At 39.6% G+C, this 20,126-nt stretch overlaps 1 protein-coding gene across 1 annotated transcript in view; it reads right to left on the minus strand.

The window, feature by feature from the left end:
* LOC128652373 (maestro heat-like repeat-containing protein family member 1) overlaps nt 1-19,920 on the minus strand; it is a 29,457-nt gene extending 9,537 nt beyond the window's left edge. The window contains exons 1-3 of the mRNA XM_053705312.1: nt 19,833-19,920; nt 15,893-15,987; nt 553-702 (exon numbers count right to left, since the gene is read on the minus strand). Of these exons, the coding sequence (XP_053561287.1) occupies nt 553-702; nt 15,893-15,987; nt 19,833-19,920 (333 nt within the window). The remainder of the gene's footprint in view (nt 1-552; nt 703-15,892; nt 15,988-19,832) is intronic.
* Between the last annotated feature and the right edge of the window lie 206 nt (nt 19,921-20,126).

Here is a 20,126-nt window from a genome sequence, read left to right on the forward strand (position 1 = left end):
CTACCATTTTCCTGTTATACAAACTCATAGTGGTTAGTTACTGCCAGATAGTCTTAAGTTTTATCATCTATCAAACCATATTTCTATTCATCTCTATTATATTCTGTCTTTTAATGGAGTTCTTTAATGTGGGATATGTAGATTTGCTGTTTTGAAGACAATGACAAATAAACAAATTTGATTGGTTGATAATAGTCTTGAATGCTGACCAATGGTTAAATATGAAAGTCACATTTTTAAGGTAACATAAGTAGGAGATGCAAAGCAACAGTTAGAGCTCATGATGAATAACTATAAAAAAATAGTTAAATGAGACATTTTATCAAGCATCTATAATACTTGTGAATGTGTGTATGAATAAAATAGCACTATTGCATAAAGATAACAGGACCCTATTATTTTGAAACATTTATCACATAGGGCCTGTTGGGGAAACTGTATCTGACAAGGGTGATTATGATCCTTAAGTTGGAGGAACAAAGTTCTTATATTTTCATTGGTTATAAAGGCTTAGGTATAGATGATGGATCCCTTCTTGACAATGAAACTTACCTGTAGATGAAGGTGATGTCCTACTATAGATAACAAGCAGGCCAGAAAAGAGGATGTCAAGATGGCTGTATGTCCATCTGATGAAATGATGTGCCTGAAGATCCCATTGAGAAAGGATTTAGCTGATGAATCCGAACAGAGACCAAATAGCTAAAGAAAAACATATTGTCCAGCTGTCATTATAAAGCCATACTTATTCTTTATAACTATAAGACAGTTGGCTAGATGCATTATTGCCTGCGTCTGACTTGTTACATGGGAGTCTAGCTGGGGGGGGGGGGGGGAGAGTGGGTAAATGTTCCCCTGGAATTTTTCTCTTTATATCCAATAACAAACACCCACTTGAGTTATTTTTTTTTTATATAAAAACAGAATTTATGCTTACCTGATAAATTACTTTCTCCAACGGTGTGTCCGGTCCACGGCGTCATCCTTACTTGTGGGATATTCTCTTCCCCAACAGGAAATGGCAAAGAGTCCCAGCAAATCTGGCCATATAGTCCCTCCTAGGCTCCGCCCACCCCAGTCATTCGACCGACGGACAGGAGGAAATATATATAGGAGAAACCATATGGTACCGTGGTGACTGTAGTTAGAGAAAATAATTCATCAAACCTGATTAAAAAACCAGGGCGGGCCGTGGACCGGACACACCGTTGGAGAAAGTAATTTATCAGGTAAGCATAAATTCTGTTTTCTCCAACATTGGTGTGTCCGGTCCACTGCGTCATCCTTACTTGTGGGAACCAATACCAAAGCTTTAGGACCCGGATGAAGGGAGGGAGCAAATCAGGTTACCTAAACGGAAGGCACCACAGCTTGCAAAACCTTTCTCTCAAAAATAGCCTCCGAAGAAGCAAAAGTATCAAATTTGTAAAATTTGGCAAAAGTGTGCAGTGAAGACCAAGTCGCTGCCTTACATATCTGGTCAACAGAAGCCTCGTTCTTGAAGGCCCATGTGGAAGCCACAGCCCTAGTGGAGTGAGCTGTGATTCTTTCAGGAGGCTGCCATCCGGCAGTCTCATAAGCCAATCGGATAATGCTTTTAAGCCAAAAGGAAAGAGAAGTAGCAGTCGCTTTTTGACCTCTCCTTTTACCAGAATAAACAACAAACAAGGAAGATGTTTGTCTGAAATCTTTAGTAGCCTCTAAATAGAACTTTAGAGCACGGACAACGTCCAAATTGTGTAACAAACGTTCCTTCTTTGAAACTGGATTCGTACACAAAGAAGGTACAACTATCTCCTGGTTAATATTTTTGTTAGAAACAACTTTCGGAAGAAAACCAGGCTTAGTACGCAAAACCACCTTATCTGCATGGAACACCAGATAGGGCGGAGAACACTGCAGAGCAGATAACTCTGAAACTCTTCTAGCAGAAGAAATAGCAACCAAAAACAAAACTTTCCAAGATAGTAACTTAATATCTATGGAATGTAAAGGTTCAAACGGAACCTCTTGAAGAACTGAAATAGCTAGATTTAGACTCCAGGGAGGAGTCAAAGGTCTGTAAACAGGCTTGATCCTAACCAGAGCCTGAACAAATGCTTGAACATCTGGCACAACTGCCAGTCTTTTGTGCAGTAAGACAGATAAAGCAGAGATCTGTCCCTTTAGAGAACTTGCAGATAATCCTTTCTCCAAACCTTCTTGTAGAAAGGATAGAATCTTAGGAAATTTTATCTTGTTCCATGGGAATCCTTTGGATTCACACCAACAGATATATTTTTTCCATATTTTATGGTAAATTGTTCTAGTTACAGGCTTTCTAGCCTGAATCAGAGTATCTATTACAGAATCTGAAAACCCACGCTTTGATAAAATCAAGCGTTCAATCTCCAAGCCGTCAGTTGGAGGGAAACCAGATTCGGATGTTCGAATGGACCCTGAACAAGAAGGTCCTGTCTCAAAGGTAGCTTCCATGGTGGAGCCGATGACATATTCACCAGGTCTGCATACCAAGTCCTGCATGGCCACGCAGGAGCTATCAAGATCACCGAGGCCCTCTCCTGATTGATCCTGGCTACCAGCCTGGGAATGAGAGGAAACGGTGGGAATACATAAGCTAGGTTGAAGGTCCAAGGTGCTACTAGTGCATCTACTAGGGTCGCCTTGGGATCCCTGGATCTGGACCCATAGCAAGGAACCTTGAAGTTCTGACGAGACGCCATCAGATCCATGTCTGGAATGCCCCATAATTGAGTTATTTGGGCAAAGATTTCCGGATGGAGTTCCCACTCCCCCGGATGGAATGTCTGACGACTCAGAAAATCCGCTTCCCAATTTTCCACTCCTGGGATGTGGATCGCAGACAAGTGGCAGGAGTGATCCTCCGCCCATTGAATTATTTTGGTCACTTCTTTCATCGCCAGGGAACTCCTTGTTCCCCCCTGATGATTGATATATGCAACAGTCGTCATGTTGTCTGATTGGAACCTTATGAATTTGGCCTTTGCTAGTTGAGGCCAAGCTCTGAGAGCATTGAATATCGCTCTCAGTTCCAGAATGTTTATCGGGAGAAGAGACTCTTCCCGAGACCATAGACCCTGAGCTTTCAGGGATTCCCAGACCGCGCCCCAGCCCACTAGACTGGCGTCGGTCGTGACAATGACCCACTCTGGTCTGCGGAAGCTCATTCCCTGGGACAGATTGTCCAGGGTCAGCCACCAACGGAGTGAATCTCTGGTCTTTTGATCTACTTGAATCATCGGAGACAAGTCTGTATAATCCCCATTCCACTGTTTGAGCATGCACAGTTGTAATGGTCTTAGATGAATTCGTGCAAAAGGAACTATGTCCATTGTTGCAACCATCAATCCTATTACTTCCATGCACTGTGCTATGGAAGGACGAGGAACAGAATGAAGTATTTGACAAGAGCTTAGGAGTTTTGATTTTCTGACCTCTGTCAGAAAAATCCTCATTTCTAAGGAATCTATTATTGTTCCCAAGAAGGGAACTCTTGTCGACGGGGACAGAGAACTTTTTTCTTTGTTCACCTTCCATCCGTGAGATCTGAGAAAGGCTAGGACGATGTCAGTATGAGCCTTGCTTTTGACAGGGACGACGCTTGTATTAGGATGTCGTCCAAGTAAGATACTACTGCAATGCCCCTTGGTCTTAGAACCGCTAGAAGGGACCCTAGTACCTTTGTGAAAATCCTTGGAGCCGTGGCTAATCCGAATGGAAGTGCCACAAACTGGTAATGCTTGTCCAGAAAAGCGAACCTTAGGAACTGATGATATTCCTTGTGGATAGGAATATGTAGGTACGCATCCTTTAAATCCACGGTAGTCATAAATTGACCTTCCTGGATGGTGGGTAGAATCATTCGAATAGTTTCCATTTTGAACGATGGTACCCTGAGAAATTTGTTTAGGATCTTCAAATCCAAAATTGGTCTGAAAGTTCCCTCTTTTTTGGGAACTACGAACAGATTGGAATAAAATCCCATTCCTTGTTCTCTTATTGGAACTGGATGTATCACTCCCATCTTTAACAGGTCTTCTACACAATGTAAGAATGCCTGTCTCTTTATTTGGTTTGAGGATAAGTGAGACCTGTGGAACCTTCCCCTTGGGGGTAGTTCCTTGAATTCCAGGAGATAACCTTGAGAAACTATTTCTAGCGCCCAAGGATCCTGAACATCTCTTGCCCAAGCCTGAGCAAAGAGAGAGAGTCTGCCCCCCACTAGATCCGGTCCCGGATCGGGGGCTATCCCTTCATGCTGTTTTGGTAGCAGTGGTAGGCTTCTTGGCCTGCTTACCCTTGTTCCAGCCTTGCATTGGTTTCCAGGCTGGTTTGGGTTGTGAGGCATTACCCTCTTGCTTAGAGGATGCAGAATTAGAGGCTGGTCCGTTTCTGCGAAAGGGACGAAAATTAGGCTTATTTTTAGCCTTAAAAGACTTATCCTGTGGGAGGGCGTGGCCCTTTCCCCCAGTGATGTCTGAAATAATCTCTTCAATTCTGGTCCAAATAATGTTTTACCTTTGAAAGGGATGTTAAGCAATTTTGTCTTGGAAGACACATCCGCTGACCAAGACTTTAGCCAAAGCGCTCTGCGCGCCACGATAGCAAACCCTGAATTTTTCGCCGCTAATCTAGCTAATTGCAAAACGGCATCTAAAACAAAAGAGTTAGCCAATTTAAGTGCGTGAACTCTGTCCATAACCTCCTCATATGGAGTTTCTCTACTGAGCGACTTTTCTAGTTCCTCGAACCAGAAACACGCTGCCGTAGTGACAGGAACAATGCGTGAAATTGGTTGTAGAAGGTAACCTTGCTGTACAAAAATCTTTTTAAGCAAACCTTCTAATTTTTTATCCATAGGATCTTTAAAAGCACAACTATCTTCGATAGGAATAGTAGTGCGTTTGTTTAGAGTAGAAACTGCCCCCTCGACCTTGGGGACTGTCTGCCATAAGTCCTTTCTGGGGTCGACTATAGGAAATAATTTCTTAAATATAGGGGGGGGGACAAAAGGTATGCCGGGCTTTTCCCACTCTTTATTTACTATGTCCGCCACCCGCTTGGGTATAGGAAAAGCGTCGGGGGGAACCGGAACCTCTAGGAACTTGTCCATATTACATAATTTCTCTGGAATGACCAAGTTGTCACAATCATCCAGAGTAGATAACACCTCCTTAAGCAGTGCGCGGAGATGTTCTAATTTAAATTTAAATGTCACAACATCAGGTTCAGCTTGATGAGAAATTTTTCCTGAATCTGAGATTTCTCCATCAGACAAAACCTCCCTCATGGCCCCTTCAGAATGGTGTGAGGGTATGTCAGAACAATTATCATCAGCGCCCTCTTGCTCTTCAGTGTTTAAAACAGAGCAATCACGCTTTCTCTGATAAGTAGGCATTTTGGATAAAAGATTTGCTATGGAGTTATCCATTACAGCCGTTAATTGTTGCATGGTAATAAGTATTGGCGCACTAGATGTACTAGGGGCCTCCTGTATGGGCAAAACTGGTGTAGACACAGTAGGGGATGATGTAGTATCATGTTTACTCCCCTCATTTGAGGAATCATCTTGGGCAATATCATTATCTGTGGCATTACTGTCCTTACTGTGTTTGGACGCTATGGCACAATTATCACATAAATTTAAATGGGGAGACACATTGGCTTTCATACATATAGAACATAGCTTATCTGAAGGTACAGACATGTTAAACAGGCTTAAACTTGTCAACAAAGCACAAAAAACGATTTAAAATAAAACCGTTACTGTCTCTTTAAATTTCAAACTGAAAACACTTTATTACTGAATATGTGAAAAAGTATGAAGGAATTGTTCAAAAATTACCAAAATTTCACCACAGTGTCTTAAAGCATTAAAAGTATTGCACACCGGGGGGCGGAGCAAGCCTGGAACCTGAACGGTCGCACTTCATTTCAGCTCTGCTGATACTACTTATAATTCTATCTAATTGACCGTCAGTCCAGCTTAAATTTATGATACAAGTATCCCGGACTCTTTAGTGGATGTCAGGAATCCATAGGACGCTACCAGAAGAAGAGGGTTACTAGATATTGGACTTATAATCAGGCCGGCCAAGATCTGCCATTTTCTCTCCCGCATGGCAGATGGGGAACATGACCCCTAACTGGGAAGAAAGCGTTCGGCAGTTGTTGTGTACTCATTTCCAGAAGCTGGAACATACACTTACCCTGTCATTTCTATCCATCACCGGCAAAGTATCTCCTGAAGACACCCAACAATGTTTGCTTCTACATAAGGCCTCACAGAATGCACCCGGAGAATACCAGAGTACCGCAGGCAGGACAGAACATCCGGTGCAAGCCTCTAAAGCTTACCCTTGGCCTATTGCAGCTACTCGCAGCCACACTATAGCTTGCAATCCCCTACACTTGTCAGCGCAAGATGAAGTTCAGCAGGGGCTATCTTGGTGTCGCAACGCCGTGGAGAGCACAGCATGTGATCGCTCGTCGGAGAAGGATGTGGCGGCTGAGGTGTTGGTGAATATGCAAGTGCCGGACGAGAGAGGACTATCCGGGTCAATGCTGCTACATCTTTGTCTGCCTGCGTGTTCAGCTTTACCCATGGAGCTCCAGCCGGGGAACACAGTTGCGAGCAGAATACCGTTGCAGATCGCCCAGAGAAAATCTCCAGCCCTGCGATCTGGGGTGGGGTGAAGAATTTCGCCCTCTTTGTTTACCTTGTCATTGCATTCTCAACCTGGTTAACGAAGAGACTGTAAGTGACAATGGTTGCCTGCTTTGGACTTATCACACTGACTTACTTAGCTAATGTTACTTGCCTACACTTTGTCTTGTAAGGGCAGAGGGACACAGTCAGGTTCTCCACGCTATCTCTATATGTTCTCACTCCGTATTTTGCTGTTCCTTACAGTTATTGTTCAACTATACTTTATGAAGGGTCACATTACAGTTTTCCCTATCCTAGATACCATTTCAATTTAAATACCTACAATAGACATATCTGGGCTAACAATCTCTGGGAATTCAGGTGCTTATTTCCATGAGTGCACATCATATGGACAAATGCAATATACCTGTCTACCTGTCATTCTGATGCTAATATGACTTGTTATAAGTATAGCCCAATACCATAATGGTATCTAAAATGTTATATCCTAAGGTGCCAAGATGGTTGACAGCGTTATTACTTTATAAACACGCTTAGGTGTCTGATGATGTTTGAGACAGCTACTTAGCCAATATTACTATGTTTATGGCAACCATCTTTATATTTAGACCCATATAATAGTTACCCATTGGTTCTCACTAATAGGACTTTGAACATGCATTATTTCCTTTAGCAGTCATATGGAAAATATTAGTGAGGTCACTAAATGAGTTGGCATAGTCAGCATATCACATGATGAGGGGTCTCTTAACACCTGAGAAAGCAATAATATGCAGCACTAAAAACTATCTTATGTTTATATTCACACTTTTATGGCAGTAACCCGCCTGTGCTGACTATGTGGCTCAAGTGCATGTAATATCTTACCTAGCAGATTGGCCCCGGGTCATACTAAACAGTTAATCCCCCTTGACTACAGGGCAGCGTACTTTGTCTCTTTACATACTTTAGACCACCTTGAGACATAGTAGTAGTCTATTTTTTTGACATTCATGCACATGTCTAGCCCAACAATTACAGTGAGGTCTCCACGCAATTGACTGCATAATTTGAAATTAACACATTAATGTCTTGTTGGGTCTATCATATAGCTCTAGGAGCTAGTGTCTGCACTGGGGGTATCTGTGGAGGTTTTGCCTCCCCTTCCAATTCTGTCAAATATAATGAGGAGTCACATATGCACATTTTATTTCAAGTCAATGTTGGATATTGTGTATTGCATTTTTCCTCCCTAACAGTTGTGTGTGTTTGTTGATTTGCCTTCCTGTTCCTGGATGCTGGGCCCGCACCTAGGAGGAGGGAGCAAATGTTTTTTTGCACTGTTTGTTTTATTTTTATTTCTGAGAGGGGAGGTATTCTGATGTTTAACTAGATGTCCTTGCATTGCCCTAACTACATTTTGTACTCCATTTGTTATTATGTCCTTCACTACAATCTAAAGACACACAATTATGCTGAATGTTACCTTTATTTTGTTCATCTTGTTCACCCTCTATCCTGTTTTTGCCCAACAGTGGTCTAGGTCATAGTGTACACTGCATAGCAATGTCCTCCCTTTATATGTCGCTGTGGGCTGCTTTCATTGCTGGGGCGGGTAGCCCCCTTTTTTTTCTTTTTTTTTTTTAAATGCCTGAGTTACTTCTTACTGCTGGCCGGACCTGCACCAATGCCATAATGTATAGTCTTTCCCCTTATGATATCATAATGCAACTGCATAATCCAGGTACCTATAGCTTTAGATCCTCAAGCTCTATTATGGTAGGTACAACATCAGTCCCCGTGTAACCAGCTCACCTATATGGCCATGGTGTTTTATTTTCTTGTAGTTCGTCCACCATGAGTCAGAAAGCTGTGGCTTATGTTACCCCTCTAAAGATACATGATTCTTTGACATATCTTGTCTACTATATTTTATTTACCACCTCCTCCCCCCCGTATATAATATACCTCCTACTTTAGGAGGATTAACCTTGCGGTTTTTCTTGCCTATACCGCACCCCAATTACTCCCTCCATATGTACATCTTGCAGTACAATATAAGATTGACCATCTTTCTTTTCATTCAGCTTGGCAAGATTGTCTAACATTTTTTATCACCAGATTTATTTCAGATTTTGAACTCATCGCAACATATCTATGTTTTCTAATATTACTTATGCACAGAAAAGAATTCCTCCTTCATAGCATTTCAATCTTTTCTGGGTCCATGAGTGGCCCTATCTGTTACTAGAGGATATTACACTTGTTACAAAAAGAGGTTTTATTTCCGTATTGTACTATTACATTTCTGCAGTATTCCACTTTTTATTGTTAAGATACTTTTGCCTGGGAACAATCTGCAAATTGTTATTCTTACTTTGATGTACATTAGCATACTATTGTACTTGTTAAAATCCTCAATAAAAATTTATTTAAAAAAAAAAAAAAAAAAAAAAAAAGTATTGCACACCAATTTTCAGAGCTTTAACCTTTAAAATAACGGAACCGGAGCCGTTTTTAAATTTAACCCCTATACAGTCCCAGCTATAGTCTTTGCTGAGACCCAACCAAGCCCAGAGGGGAATACGATACCAAATGACGCCTTCTAGAAGCTTTTTTAGTGATTCTTAGATCCTCACACATGCATCTGCATGCCCTGCTCTCCAAAAACAACTGCGCAGTAATGGCGCGAAAATGAGGCTCAGTCTATAACTAGAAAGGCCCCCAGACTAAAAAAGGTGTCCAACACAGTGCCTGCCGTTTTTTAAACGTTCCCCAAGATTATAAATGCCAATTGTTAGCTAGAATCTGAATAATATGCCCCAATAAAGCAATCGATTTAGCCCATAAAAATGTCTACCAGTTTTTTAGCCCTTTTTAAGCCCTTTATTCTTTTATGTTTGACTAAGAAAATGGCTTACCGGTCCCCATGAGGGGAAATGACAGCCTTCCAGCATTACTCAGTCTTGTTAGAAATATGGCTAGTCATACCTTAAGCAGAAAAGTCTGCTAACTGTTTCCCCCAACTGAAGTTACTTCATCTCAACAGTCCTATGTGGAAACAGCAATCGATTTTAGTTACTGTCTGCTAAAATCATCTTCCTCTTACAAACAGAAATCTTCATCCTTTTCTGTTTCAGAGTAAATAGTACATAGATAGCAAAAGATGAGGCAGCAGTCGGTTCCTTGTGTGCATAAAAACCAATTCTTTATTCTTCTTGTTTAAAACATTACTTCACATCACAGCAAACAGGTAAAAGGAATGCAGGTGGTTGACTAGTTTCGGCAATGCCGTAATCATAAACCTGCAGTCACTTAAGAGGTGAACATATTTAAAGGGATTGCTTAACACAGTGATTGGTCAATGTTAATGGGAGGTTACAACCCCTCCCTTACATATTAACCTCTTACTAGTAAATTACTTGTTGCATCTAAATGCAGCATTTAACATGAAAATATTTCAACTATGGCTATAGAACATCAATTAAATCGCTTGTTTAATACAAAATACAATTTATAAATTTATACAATGCAATGATCTAGTAATCTTGAAAGCTGGCCTGCAGGTTAGAGCTCTATGCAATGAGCGGAGAAAACCTTTACTAATAGATTGTAGAACCTTTCATTTAGAGAAGCTAGCGAGTATTGCGAGTTTGATAAGATGTTGGTTGAAGTAGTGGAGACTTCTAAAAAAGAACTGATTAACACTAAACATAGTAAGTTTCTGCGAGACCAGAGGGATTACCATGAGAACAAAGTTTATATTTGGCATAAAAATAGAAGGCCTAGAAATAGACCTAATAAAAATAAAGCTAAAAATATTATAAACACTTCGGAGTCAGACAATGAAGAAGTGAAAGGTGGTCCCTCGGGTAAGCGCAGAAACTACAAACATAAAAAGAAGGTAACTTTTGTAACCACTGACACCACAGACGATGAACAATCTTCCTTTGCAGCTTCCACTTCAGGTGAAGACAATTCAGGGTCAGACAGTGAAGGAGCATTAGGGTTGCCCACTCCTGAGGTTCTAGCACAGGTCAGTATGATGAATGTGAATGAAAACCCCATAGGAATAGGAGCAAAGGGGGCCAAATCTAAGACCAATAGCCAAATGGGGCATAAATCACATACACATGCAGCTCTGACTGATGCTGCTAAAACTAAGAGTAATGTAAATATGGGGGCAACCCCAAAAGATAATACTCAGGTTTTTCGGTCGGCACTAAAACAACCGAGAGGAGGAGGGAGAGGCCACACCCACACCCAGATACAGCACAGGTATACCCTCAGGGAAAACAAGAACGGCAACAAAATAAAATAGGTAGTGTGGTTAATCTATCAACACACGAGCTTACAAAAGCAGAATATAGTGTTTTGAATTATGGATTGGGATTCTGTCCCAATAATAATTTCAATTTGTTTAACACCATTATTGATCTAAACAAATTTATTAGAAAATTGACCCTAGACAAACATTTTTCTACAAGTGCCGACACAAATGAAATCATGACAGAACAGATAGATGAAGTATATAATGTAACAAGTAGCACTAGAGAGAACAGGGATTTTTCTGAGACATGTGATATTATCACTTTGGAAAGTCTTTTACAAAATACTGATAATGGTGAAAGTCCAAATTTGATTAATTTTCCCATTTTTAAAAAACAGACAACCTTTTATCCCATACATAGTCGAGGGAAAGCACTTGAGTTGTTCCATAAATGTGTAGTTGATGATCTCACTAGTCTACACCAGTCAAACAAAGTCAGAAGTCACAATTTAACAGTAAATGAAAAATTGGCACTAAACAGCCTCAAAAGTAATGAATCTATCGTCATAAAAAAAGCCGATAAGGGAGGAAGTGTTGTTGTTATGGACAAAACAGCATATATTTCAGAAGCTAAAAGACAGCTAGAAGATACTACTACATATGTCACTCTAACTAGTAACCCAACTAATAGGTTTCAAAAAGAACTCTACAGTTTATTGGATGATGGCATGCAGTATGGCATTTTGGATGGGGAAACACTAAAATATCTATATGTGGTTAATCCTATCACTCCAGTGTTTCACCACCTGCCCAAAGTTCATAAATGTCTTTCCGATGTAAAGGGGCGCCCAATCGTTTCAGGCATTGGCTCCCTTTTGGAGCCATTGTCTGAATGGTTGGACGCCATCCTCCAACCAATTGTCCTCAACTTACATAGTTATATCAGGGACACGACACATGTATTGCAGCTCCTAGATGATTTCATATGGACCACAGACCATAGTTGGTTGGCGGTGGATGTGGTATCATTATACTCCAGTATTCCACAAGATTTGGGAGTAAAAGCCATTAAATATTTTCTGGAGCTGCACTACAACATGGAGGAATACCTAATGGATTACATACTTAGGGTTACTACCTTTTTGCTGCAGCACAACTACTTCCTTTTTGAGGGCACTTACTATCTGCAGAGACAGGGCACGGCAATGGGGGCAAAATTTGCCCCCTCCTATGCCAACATTTTTATGGGTTGGCTGGAAAGGTGCTTTGTCTATGCAGATAGTAATCCCTATAGGAGACATATCAGCCTGTATAGGCGCTTTATTGACGATTTACTTCTGATATGGAAATCGAGTGAGGCAGAGGCAAGTGACTTTGTGCGCTACCTTAATGAAAGTGAAAATGGTGTGAATTTCACTTTTGAGTGGAATAAATCAACCATTAACTATCTGGATGTCACCCTTAGAGGGGTTGCTGACACAGGAAAAGTCATCACCCGCCTCTATAGGAAGCCTATTTCGGGTAACACACTCCTGCATAGCAGAAGTGCTCACCCGAAGCATGTTTTCCGAGGGATAGCCAAAGGTCAGCTATTGCGGACAAGACGTATCTGTAATACTGAGACAGACTTTGAGGAAGAGAGTACACACATGGTAAATCGATTGATAGAGAGAGGGTACCAGCCCAATATGGTGGAAAATGTGGCTAAGGAGGTGAGGAAAGTGGACAGACGTGATACCTTCAGAAGTAGACCAAACAAAAAGGGTGATAATAAAATCCTTTTTGTTACTCAATACTCTTCTGAATATAATGACATTTGTAATATCATAAGAAAATATTTCCCATTGTTATATGGGGATAAGGCCTTAAAAAAGACAGTGGAAAAGGGTTTCAATTGTGTTTACTCTAGGGGTCCAACTCTAGGTAACATTTTATCTCCATCCCTTTTACCCCAAAAGGAGACATCAGCCACATGGCTAGCTGTGAATGGTACATACAAATGCAGCAGTGGCAGATGTAAGGCGTGTGACTTTATAACAGAGGGAAAGAGATTCTACTCTTATGTAACCAATGATGCATTTGATACAAAAGGATGCATCAGGTGCTCAACCCAATTCGTCGTGTACCTCATTGAATGCACTCAACATTGCCGGCAATATGTAGGTATGACTACGAGAGATGTCCGTACGAGGATACGAGAACATCTAGGATATATCAAAAATGAAAAAACTTGTTCGGCTTTGGCAAAGCATTTCATTGAGGTACACGACGGAGATGTCAGTACATTTAATTGGAGGGCAATTGAACAGATTAAGCAACCCTCAAGAGGGGGTAATAAAGATGAGATCCTAGCCAGACAGGAAGCCTTCTGGATTTTCAAACTCCGTACACAGGTGCCAGAGGGCTTCAATTCTGAGTTTGATCTCATCAATCATTGGCATTAATGAATATTTTCCACTCTGACTTTATCTGATATTTATTTTTGAGCTTATATATTAAGGGTCTTTTCAGAGGTCTGCTGAGAGTTCCATTATTACCTACACTGTTACCCTTTACATATTTATCCCATTGATTTGGACTGGTGCCCACTAGACCATATTTGTAACAATCATAATAGTTGTAATATTTGTAATACTGCCAATCTTCCACCGTGACTGATCTGGCAACAGTTTCTCTTGAAAACAAAACACAGATATATATTGTTGCAATATTGTGATTGACAAGCTGGTTTCTGCTCTATAGATTCAAACTCACGGACTGGCTATATGTATAATATATATTACTATGGGCACTTTGTGTGTTTAAACATACTCAATAGTAACATACATGTGTTAGAAAAAATATTTTATGGCTATCATTATCAAATAGTTTTCCCATGTTTTTTCCTTAATAATAGCTCTTATGGCAAATGAATTTGTTGGTGTTATCTATCACCACACATCTGTCCAAATATTTTAAGGTTTAAAGCAATATTTGTTTATCATGAGAATGTTCCTATTATTATTGATGGCATCTATGTTTTCTAAACTAGGCGAAAAATTTAAGATGGCCCTTACGAATTTAGTAACCATATATATATATATATTTTTTTTTTTTTTTTTTTTTTGTATATCGTTGGAAATATATTCATTAACAGCCTATTGAGTGTTGAATAATTAACCATTGCTATTTCTAACATGATTACACCTTAGCTATAAATGAAAGGTTCTACAATCTATTAGTAAAGGTTTTCTCCGCTCATTGCATAGAGCTCTAACCTGCAGGCCAGCTTTCAAGATTACTAGATCATTGCATTGTATAAATTTATAAATTGTATTTTGTATTAAACAAGCGATTTAATTGATGTTCTATAGCCATAGTTGAAATATTTTCATGTTAAATGCTGCATTTAGATGCAACAAGTAATTTACTAGTAAGAGGTTAATATGTAAGGGAGGGGTTGTAACCTCCCATTAACATTGACCAATCACTGTGTTAAGCAATCCCTTTAAATATGTTCACCTCTTAAGTGACTGCAGGTTTATGATTACGGCATTGCCGAAACTAGTCAACCACCTGCATTCCTTTTACCTGTTTGCTGTGATGTGAAGTAATGTTTTAAACAAGAAGAATAAAGAATTGGTTTTTATGCACACAAGGAACCGACTGCTGCCTCATCTTTTGCTATCTATTTATTTTGGGATGACAAGGAGTCCCTGTTCTTTGGCAGTTTGTCCCTTCGAAGATCCTCAAACTTCGGTTCTCACTGTGAAGTCAATACAGTGCAAGCACCGTGTCTCCTGGATGGTGATAGGCTGAAGGCGGCACACCCCCAGCTACGCACAACCCCGATGACGTCACACGCCAAGCTGCGGAGGCCCGACATTTGAAACTAGAAGCGGTACGGAGAGGAGCTAATTCCTATAGGTGAACCGGCGGCTCTAGCCGCAGATTGTCCCCATTTAGGATTATACCTCTGAGGAATTCGCCACTAAGTTTCTTTTGGGCCGTTAAGAAACCTCCTATGGCAGAAGGGTGAGTCTTTTACTTTCACCCTATTCCGCATCAGTGGATGCCTTGGAGGATTGAGGTTGTTGAAGCTTCCTTGGGGGGTGTGTATGTTAAGCCTATATGCCTGTTTTTCACGGAACAGTGCCTTAAAGTGACATTTTAAACCGAAGTTCAGATATCCACTAGAGTGTGTTTGTTTCGCCTGGGATAATTTTCTATTGTTGTAAATAGTACATACCAGCACTATTTTAAAATAACAAACACTTGATAGAAGAATAAAAACTACATTAAAACACCAAAAAACTCTTAACCATCTCCGTGGAGATGTTGCCTGTGCAACGGCAAAGAGAATGACTGGGGTGGGCGGAGCCTAGGAGGGACTATATGGCCAGCTTTGCTGGGACTCTTTGCCATTTCCTGTTGGGGAAGAGAATATCCCACAAGTAAGGATGACGCCGTGGACCGGACACACCAATGTTGGAGAAAAAAGTATAATTTTAAAAAGTTAAAGTATACAACAAGCATATTTCTCCTTGCACAGTTTCCCACTAATAATATTTTAGAATGGATATTTGTGGTGCTTGTTTTTTTAAAACAAAAAACAAAAAAACAAAACAAACATACATCAATTCACAAACGTTTTTGTATGCATATGCAGCTATATATATCTTATTAATAAATTGATGAAGAGTTCAATCATTTTGTTGGTTGGTTTAACAACAAAACAAGCAAGTAAGATAAAAATAGACTCAGACTGCTTATCTGTCTTTCTGATGCATTACATTAATGGGATGGCACCTATCACACATTCTTCAACTATGATTTGTGATTTTGGGTGCAAAATAGTTGGAGAATAAAGTAAAGTAACTCTTTTTTTCTTACCAGTTAATAAATTCTTTCACCTAAAATGTCTGATTCTTTCATAATCAGGTAAGCTCAAACTCATTGAAGCTAACACTTACGTTTCCAATAAACTCAGGGAAGTCCAAATCCAGGTTTTCAACATTTTGGTCATCAAGTAATTGTTCATTCAACGTCTTTTGAAAAGTGTTGTCATCTGCATAAAGAGAATTTTTTATTCAATTTAATTTAAAAGCAGCTACTCCCTATTCAACACTCCTAGACCTATCTGTATAAAATAAAACAATAACATAATCTACTTATAGCTATTTAAAATGTACCTTTTCCTCTATCTATAAATTGTAAGAGAGAGTTGACAGCTTCTAAGCTTCCAAGGTAGACGTCTTCTTGCGGATGAAATATATATGGGGCAAAAAGACTAATCCAATCACAGATGTTCCCCAATGATGACAAAAGAGGCTTTGTTGAAGAAAAATAAATAATAATCAGATTGCTACGTGACCCAAATAGAGAAAAGTGAAAATGTACTGTTTATTTGTTATTGTGTTTTTAAAGTTAATCTTTTCTAAAAAAAAATTGCAAGGATGAGATCTAGAATATGGTATCATGGAGGTGTTAATTTTTCTACATATGTCTACTTCTTCATTCAGCAGTTCCATAATGTCTTTGGTATTATCATGGGAAGTGAATTTTAAATGAAAACCTGTGATAATGCAGCTATTCAGTTTCACATGATGGTAATGTCAATTGCTTATTTTCAGATACGTACAAATTTTCAATGGATGAACACATTTGGCAATTATTTTCTATCCAGATTACTACAAATTTAAAAATGTGAAGCAAATTGGTTCAGTAATTTAAATGTTATTCATATATGAATATTATTGTTTTTAAGGAAACTGGCAATTTTTAGACAAAGCTATAGCAACAATGACTGCTCCAATCTTCATGTTATTGATCAGAGAAATGTCTCTTATGAGACAGGGTATTCATTTGTTGTTTGAAAAAAAAAAATGTTATGCTTACCTGATAAATTTCTTTCTTTACGGACATGGAGAGTCCAAAATGTCATTCCAAAAGGTCCCCCTAGAACCTTAATAAAGATTTGAGCAGCCATAGCAAGGCCAAAGGGAAGGTCAACAATTGGAAGATTTTTTTCTAGTAAAGAAAAATGCAGTAAATGTTGATGTACCCAGAGAATGGGAACATGAAAATACATAACCGTCAGGTCCATAGGAGTTAACAACTGACTCTCCTGAACCAAGGGTAGAATGTAATCAATAGTCTACATTCTGATGACCCTTATGCATCCAGGACGGAACCTTGAGAAAATTGAGGAGACACTTGCAGTCCCAAAAAAGGTAGGAAAATTCCAATTTTCTTGGAAACTACATACAGGAGGGTAGAATGTAATCAATAGTCTACATTCTGATGACCCTTATGCATCCAGGACGGAACCTTGAGAAAATTGAGGAGACACTTGCGGTCCCAAAAAGGGTAGGAAAAATTCCCATTTTCTTGGAAACTACATACAGGAGAGAGAAAATCCATAACCCTGTTTCACCATAGGAACTGGGATTTAGTGGGATCTGAACCCACATCTCCATTCAAAGACGAGAACCCCCAATCACTGTGAAGATTAAAATCTTGAGTCTTGCATCTGAGACCACTAGGCCTTCCTAACTCCCCCCAGAGAAGGTCAGAGGTTTTTTTTTGTTTTGTTTTTAAAGAAACATCCAAATTTGGACCATACAAAATCTCCTCAAAAAAGGACAGATTGAAATAACATCTTATTCTTACGATAGTCCCAAGAAAGGATATATATATATATATATATATATATATAAAACAAAAGAACTCTGGGCAAATTATGCATTCCCAGAAGAAACACAATAATCTCCAATTGAAAGAGATTATAAAACAGTGATATAAGATAAAACTTATAAGTTCCATAGAAAAACTAAGTATCACCTGGGATGTATGTCCCAAACATCCCATATCTCTCATATGAGAAATGAAAAATTAAATCATACACCAACAATATGAAGACACCCAAAAATAAACAGTGTCTAGGGGTGCTAAGAAATTTGAAAGGTACATGAGACCTATTTAGCAGCCATGAGAAATATTGTGATTCTCATACCAAGACCCCAAAAGGACTTGCAGCTGAGACCCTTAATACTACAAATAGAAGCAGTAAGAAAATAATAGTTAGACGCCACAAGATGGCATTCACATAAAAATACCATATAAGGCATACAAAGGTCCTTTGTCTGTACTCTTTTAAAGGGACCACCAAAGAACAACAGGCAGAAACAACCCTATATATAGGAAAATCTCTAAGTTACAAATAGCTACACAGATGAGGGAAGCAAGAGTAAGCAGGAAAACAGTACAGAGGAAAATGCTGCAATTCTGGTTATGAAAATTAAGAGGAAAAATGAATTTGCCAACCACTGATAAAGATTAAACTATCCCCACATGGTAATATTAAAAAATATGTACACAAAAGAGGGATAAATACAAATACTAAGGTAGCCTAGATAGTCTAAGTATATACCCCAAAACTAAAACATAGCATAAGCAGACACCATGCTTATATAGCTGTTCAGCGTAGACTTCACTTATTGTGTGGAAAGTAAATTAAAACATAGCCACAGCAGACATGACATGTCAGTACCAGAAAAAAACAGCAGATGGCAGTAATAATTGTAAATCCTTAGGATTAACAAAATATAAAAGTGAATATAATTCTTCAAATTCACTATATAAAACCATCTTAATAAAAAATAAAGTGCTCAAATCGCTAATACAGTTAAAAAGCTATGTATATGCAAATTCGGAATCCAAAACCGCAAAACAGAAATTGCACAAAAAATTCCACTGCCGTTCTAGCATTAATCCAACATGGAATCTGTAAAACTGAGCGTAGAAAAAGAAAACACAGCACTGGAGCGCTAAGAAAAAGCTCAAACCCACTAAGCCATCGAGCTGAGACATCAGGATGGCTAACAGAGGAAAGGAACGGCTCCTCAAATAGGCCCAATATTGAGTCCTTGCCAGAGTAACGGCAATACAGCGCAGTAAGATAAGCGCATGAAAAGTACAGCTGTATCAGCAGTCTCTCACTTAGACCATTAGTGCTATATAAGTAAAAAGTACTGGGAGTACAGGAATCATGTACTGTATTACAGATCTCAAGGTAGGATATTTCTTCGGTGACGCGCAACTCACAACAGCATAGAGTTTAAGCACACCAATACACCCGATGACAGCGGGAAGATTAAAATGGTGCCACCTCAAGGAAATAGAAAGTGTGCATATCGAAAAACTTATACGTCACAATGACTGCAAGTATCACCAGCTAAATGATCCAATTAAACAGATCATGAAAGGCTATCAGAATAGCGTGAAATGACCTCCACATATACAAAGAGGTGCTGCTACAGACTAAATACTGTGCTCCAACTGTGATAAGCACAAGAAACATCCGTAGTAACGAATTATACAGGGGTAAAAAAGAGGGAAGTAAAAAATCACTCAGCTTAGATTCTCACAAGCATAAAAACTGGCAAACCTGTAACCTGCTAAGCCCAGCACTGACAGCGGCAAATCTCCCGTTCTGCTCAGCCGCAACATATCCCAAACTCTAGGATATATATTAAATAAATACAAACCCTTTTGGAGGTCCCTCTTCCATAAAATTCCGGACCTGGGAAATATGTAAATAAAAGGACCCTCCAGGGGGGCGGAGTTTGGCCGCAGCTAAGATGGCTGCATAAATCCAGAGCTCCGGAATAGCAGGCGCTTTCAAAGTATATAATTTTAAGCAGCAGTGTCACCAAACACCTACATTATTGAGGAGGTGATCGCTCAACTATCCAGGGACAAATTGCAGCTGCAGTTTGGCTATCCACTCTTGTGGAACACTGAGGAGCGGAGCGGAAGGCGACCCGACATCAAGAGCACACCCGGTGAGCACGTCGCAACCCCACGAGGTATGAGCCTTGCGACATCAACATAAATAACTGCTGTGCTCACTAGTTAACAGGCCGTCCTGATCGTAGATCCTGCACTTCACATAACCTATGACACGGTTACTTTTATGGCGATATAGGAAAGGACACATAACGGCACCGCTCAGGCACACGCATCAAAGTTTTTTCCTTACTACATAAATAAAGAGCGGACTGCCAAATATCACATTGTGGAGTCTGAATTACAGGACTTAACCTCATCTTCCCTCCCAGAGAGATTTAACTTGCAGGGAACCCTATCCCACTTTAGATAATTTCATTTCATAGGAGTGCCAAAAGGGACTGTGTTAAAAGAAAA

This window comes from Bombina bombina, chromosome 3, assembly GCF_027579735.1.
Source record: "Bombina bombina isolate aBomBom1 chromosome 3, aBomBom1.pri, whole genome shotgun sequence".
Lineage (NCBI taxonomy): Eukaryota > Metazoa > Chordata > Amphibia > Anura > Bombinatoridae > Bombina > Bombina bombina.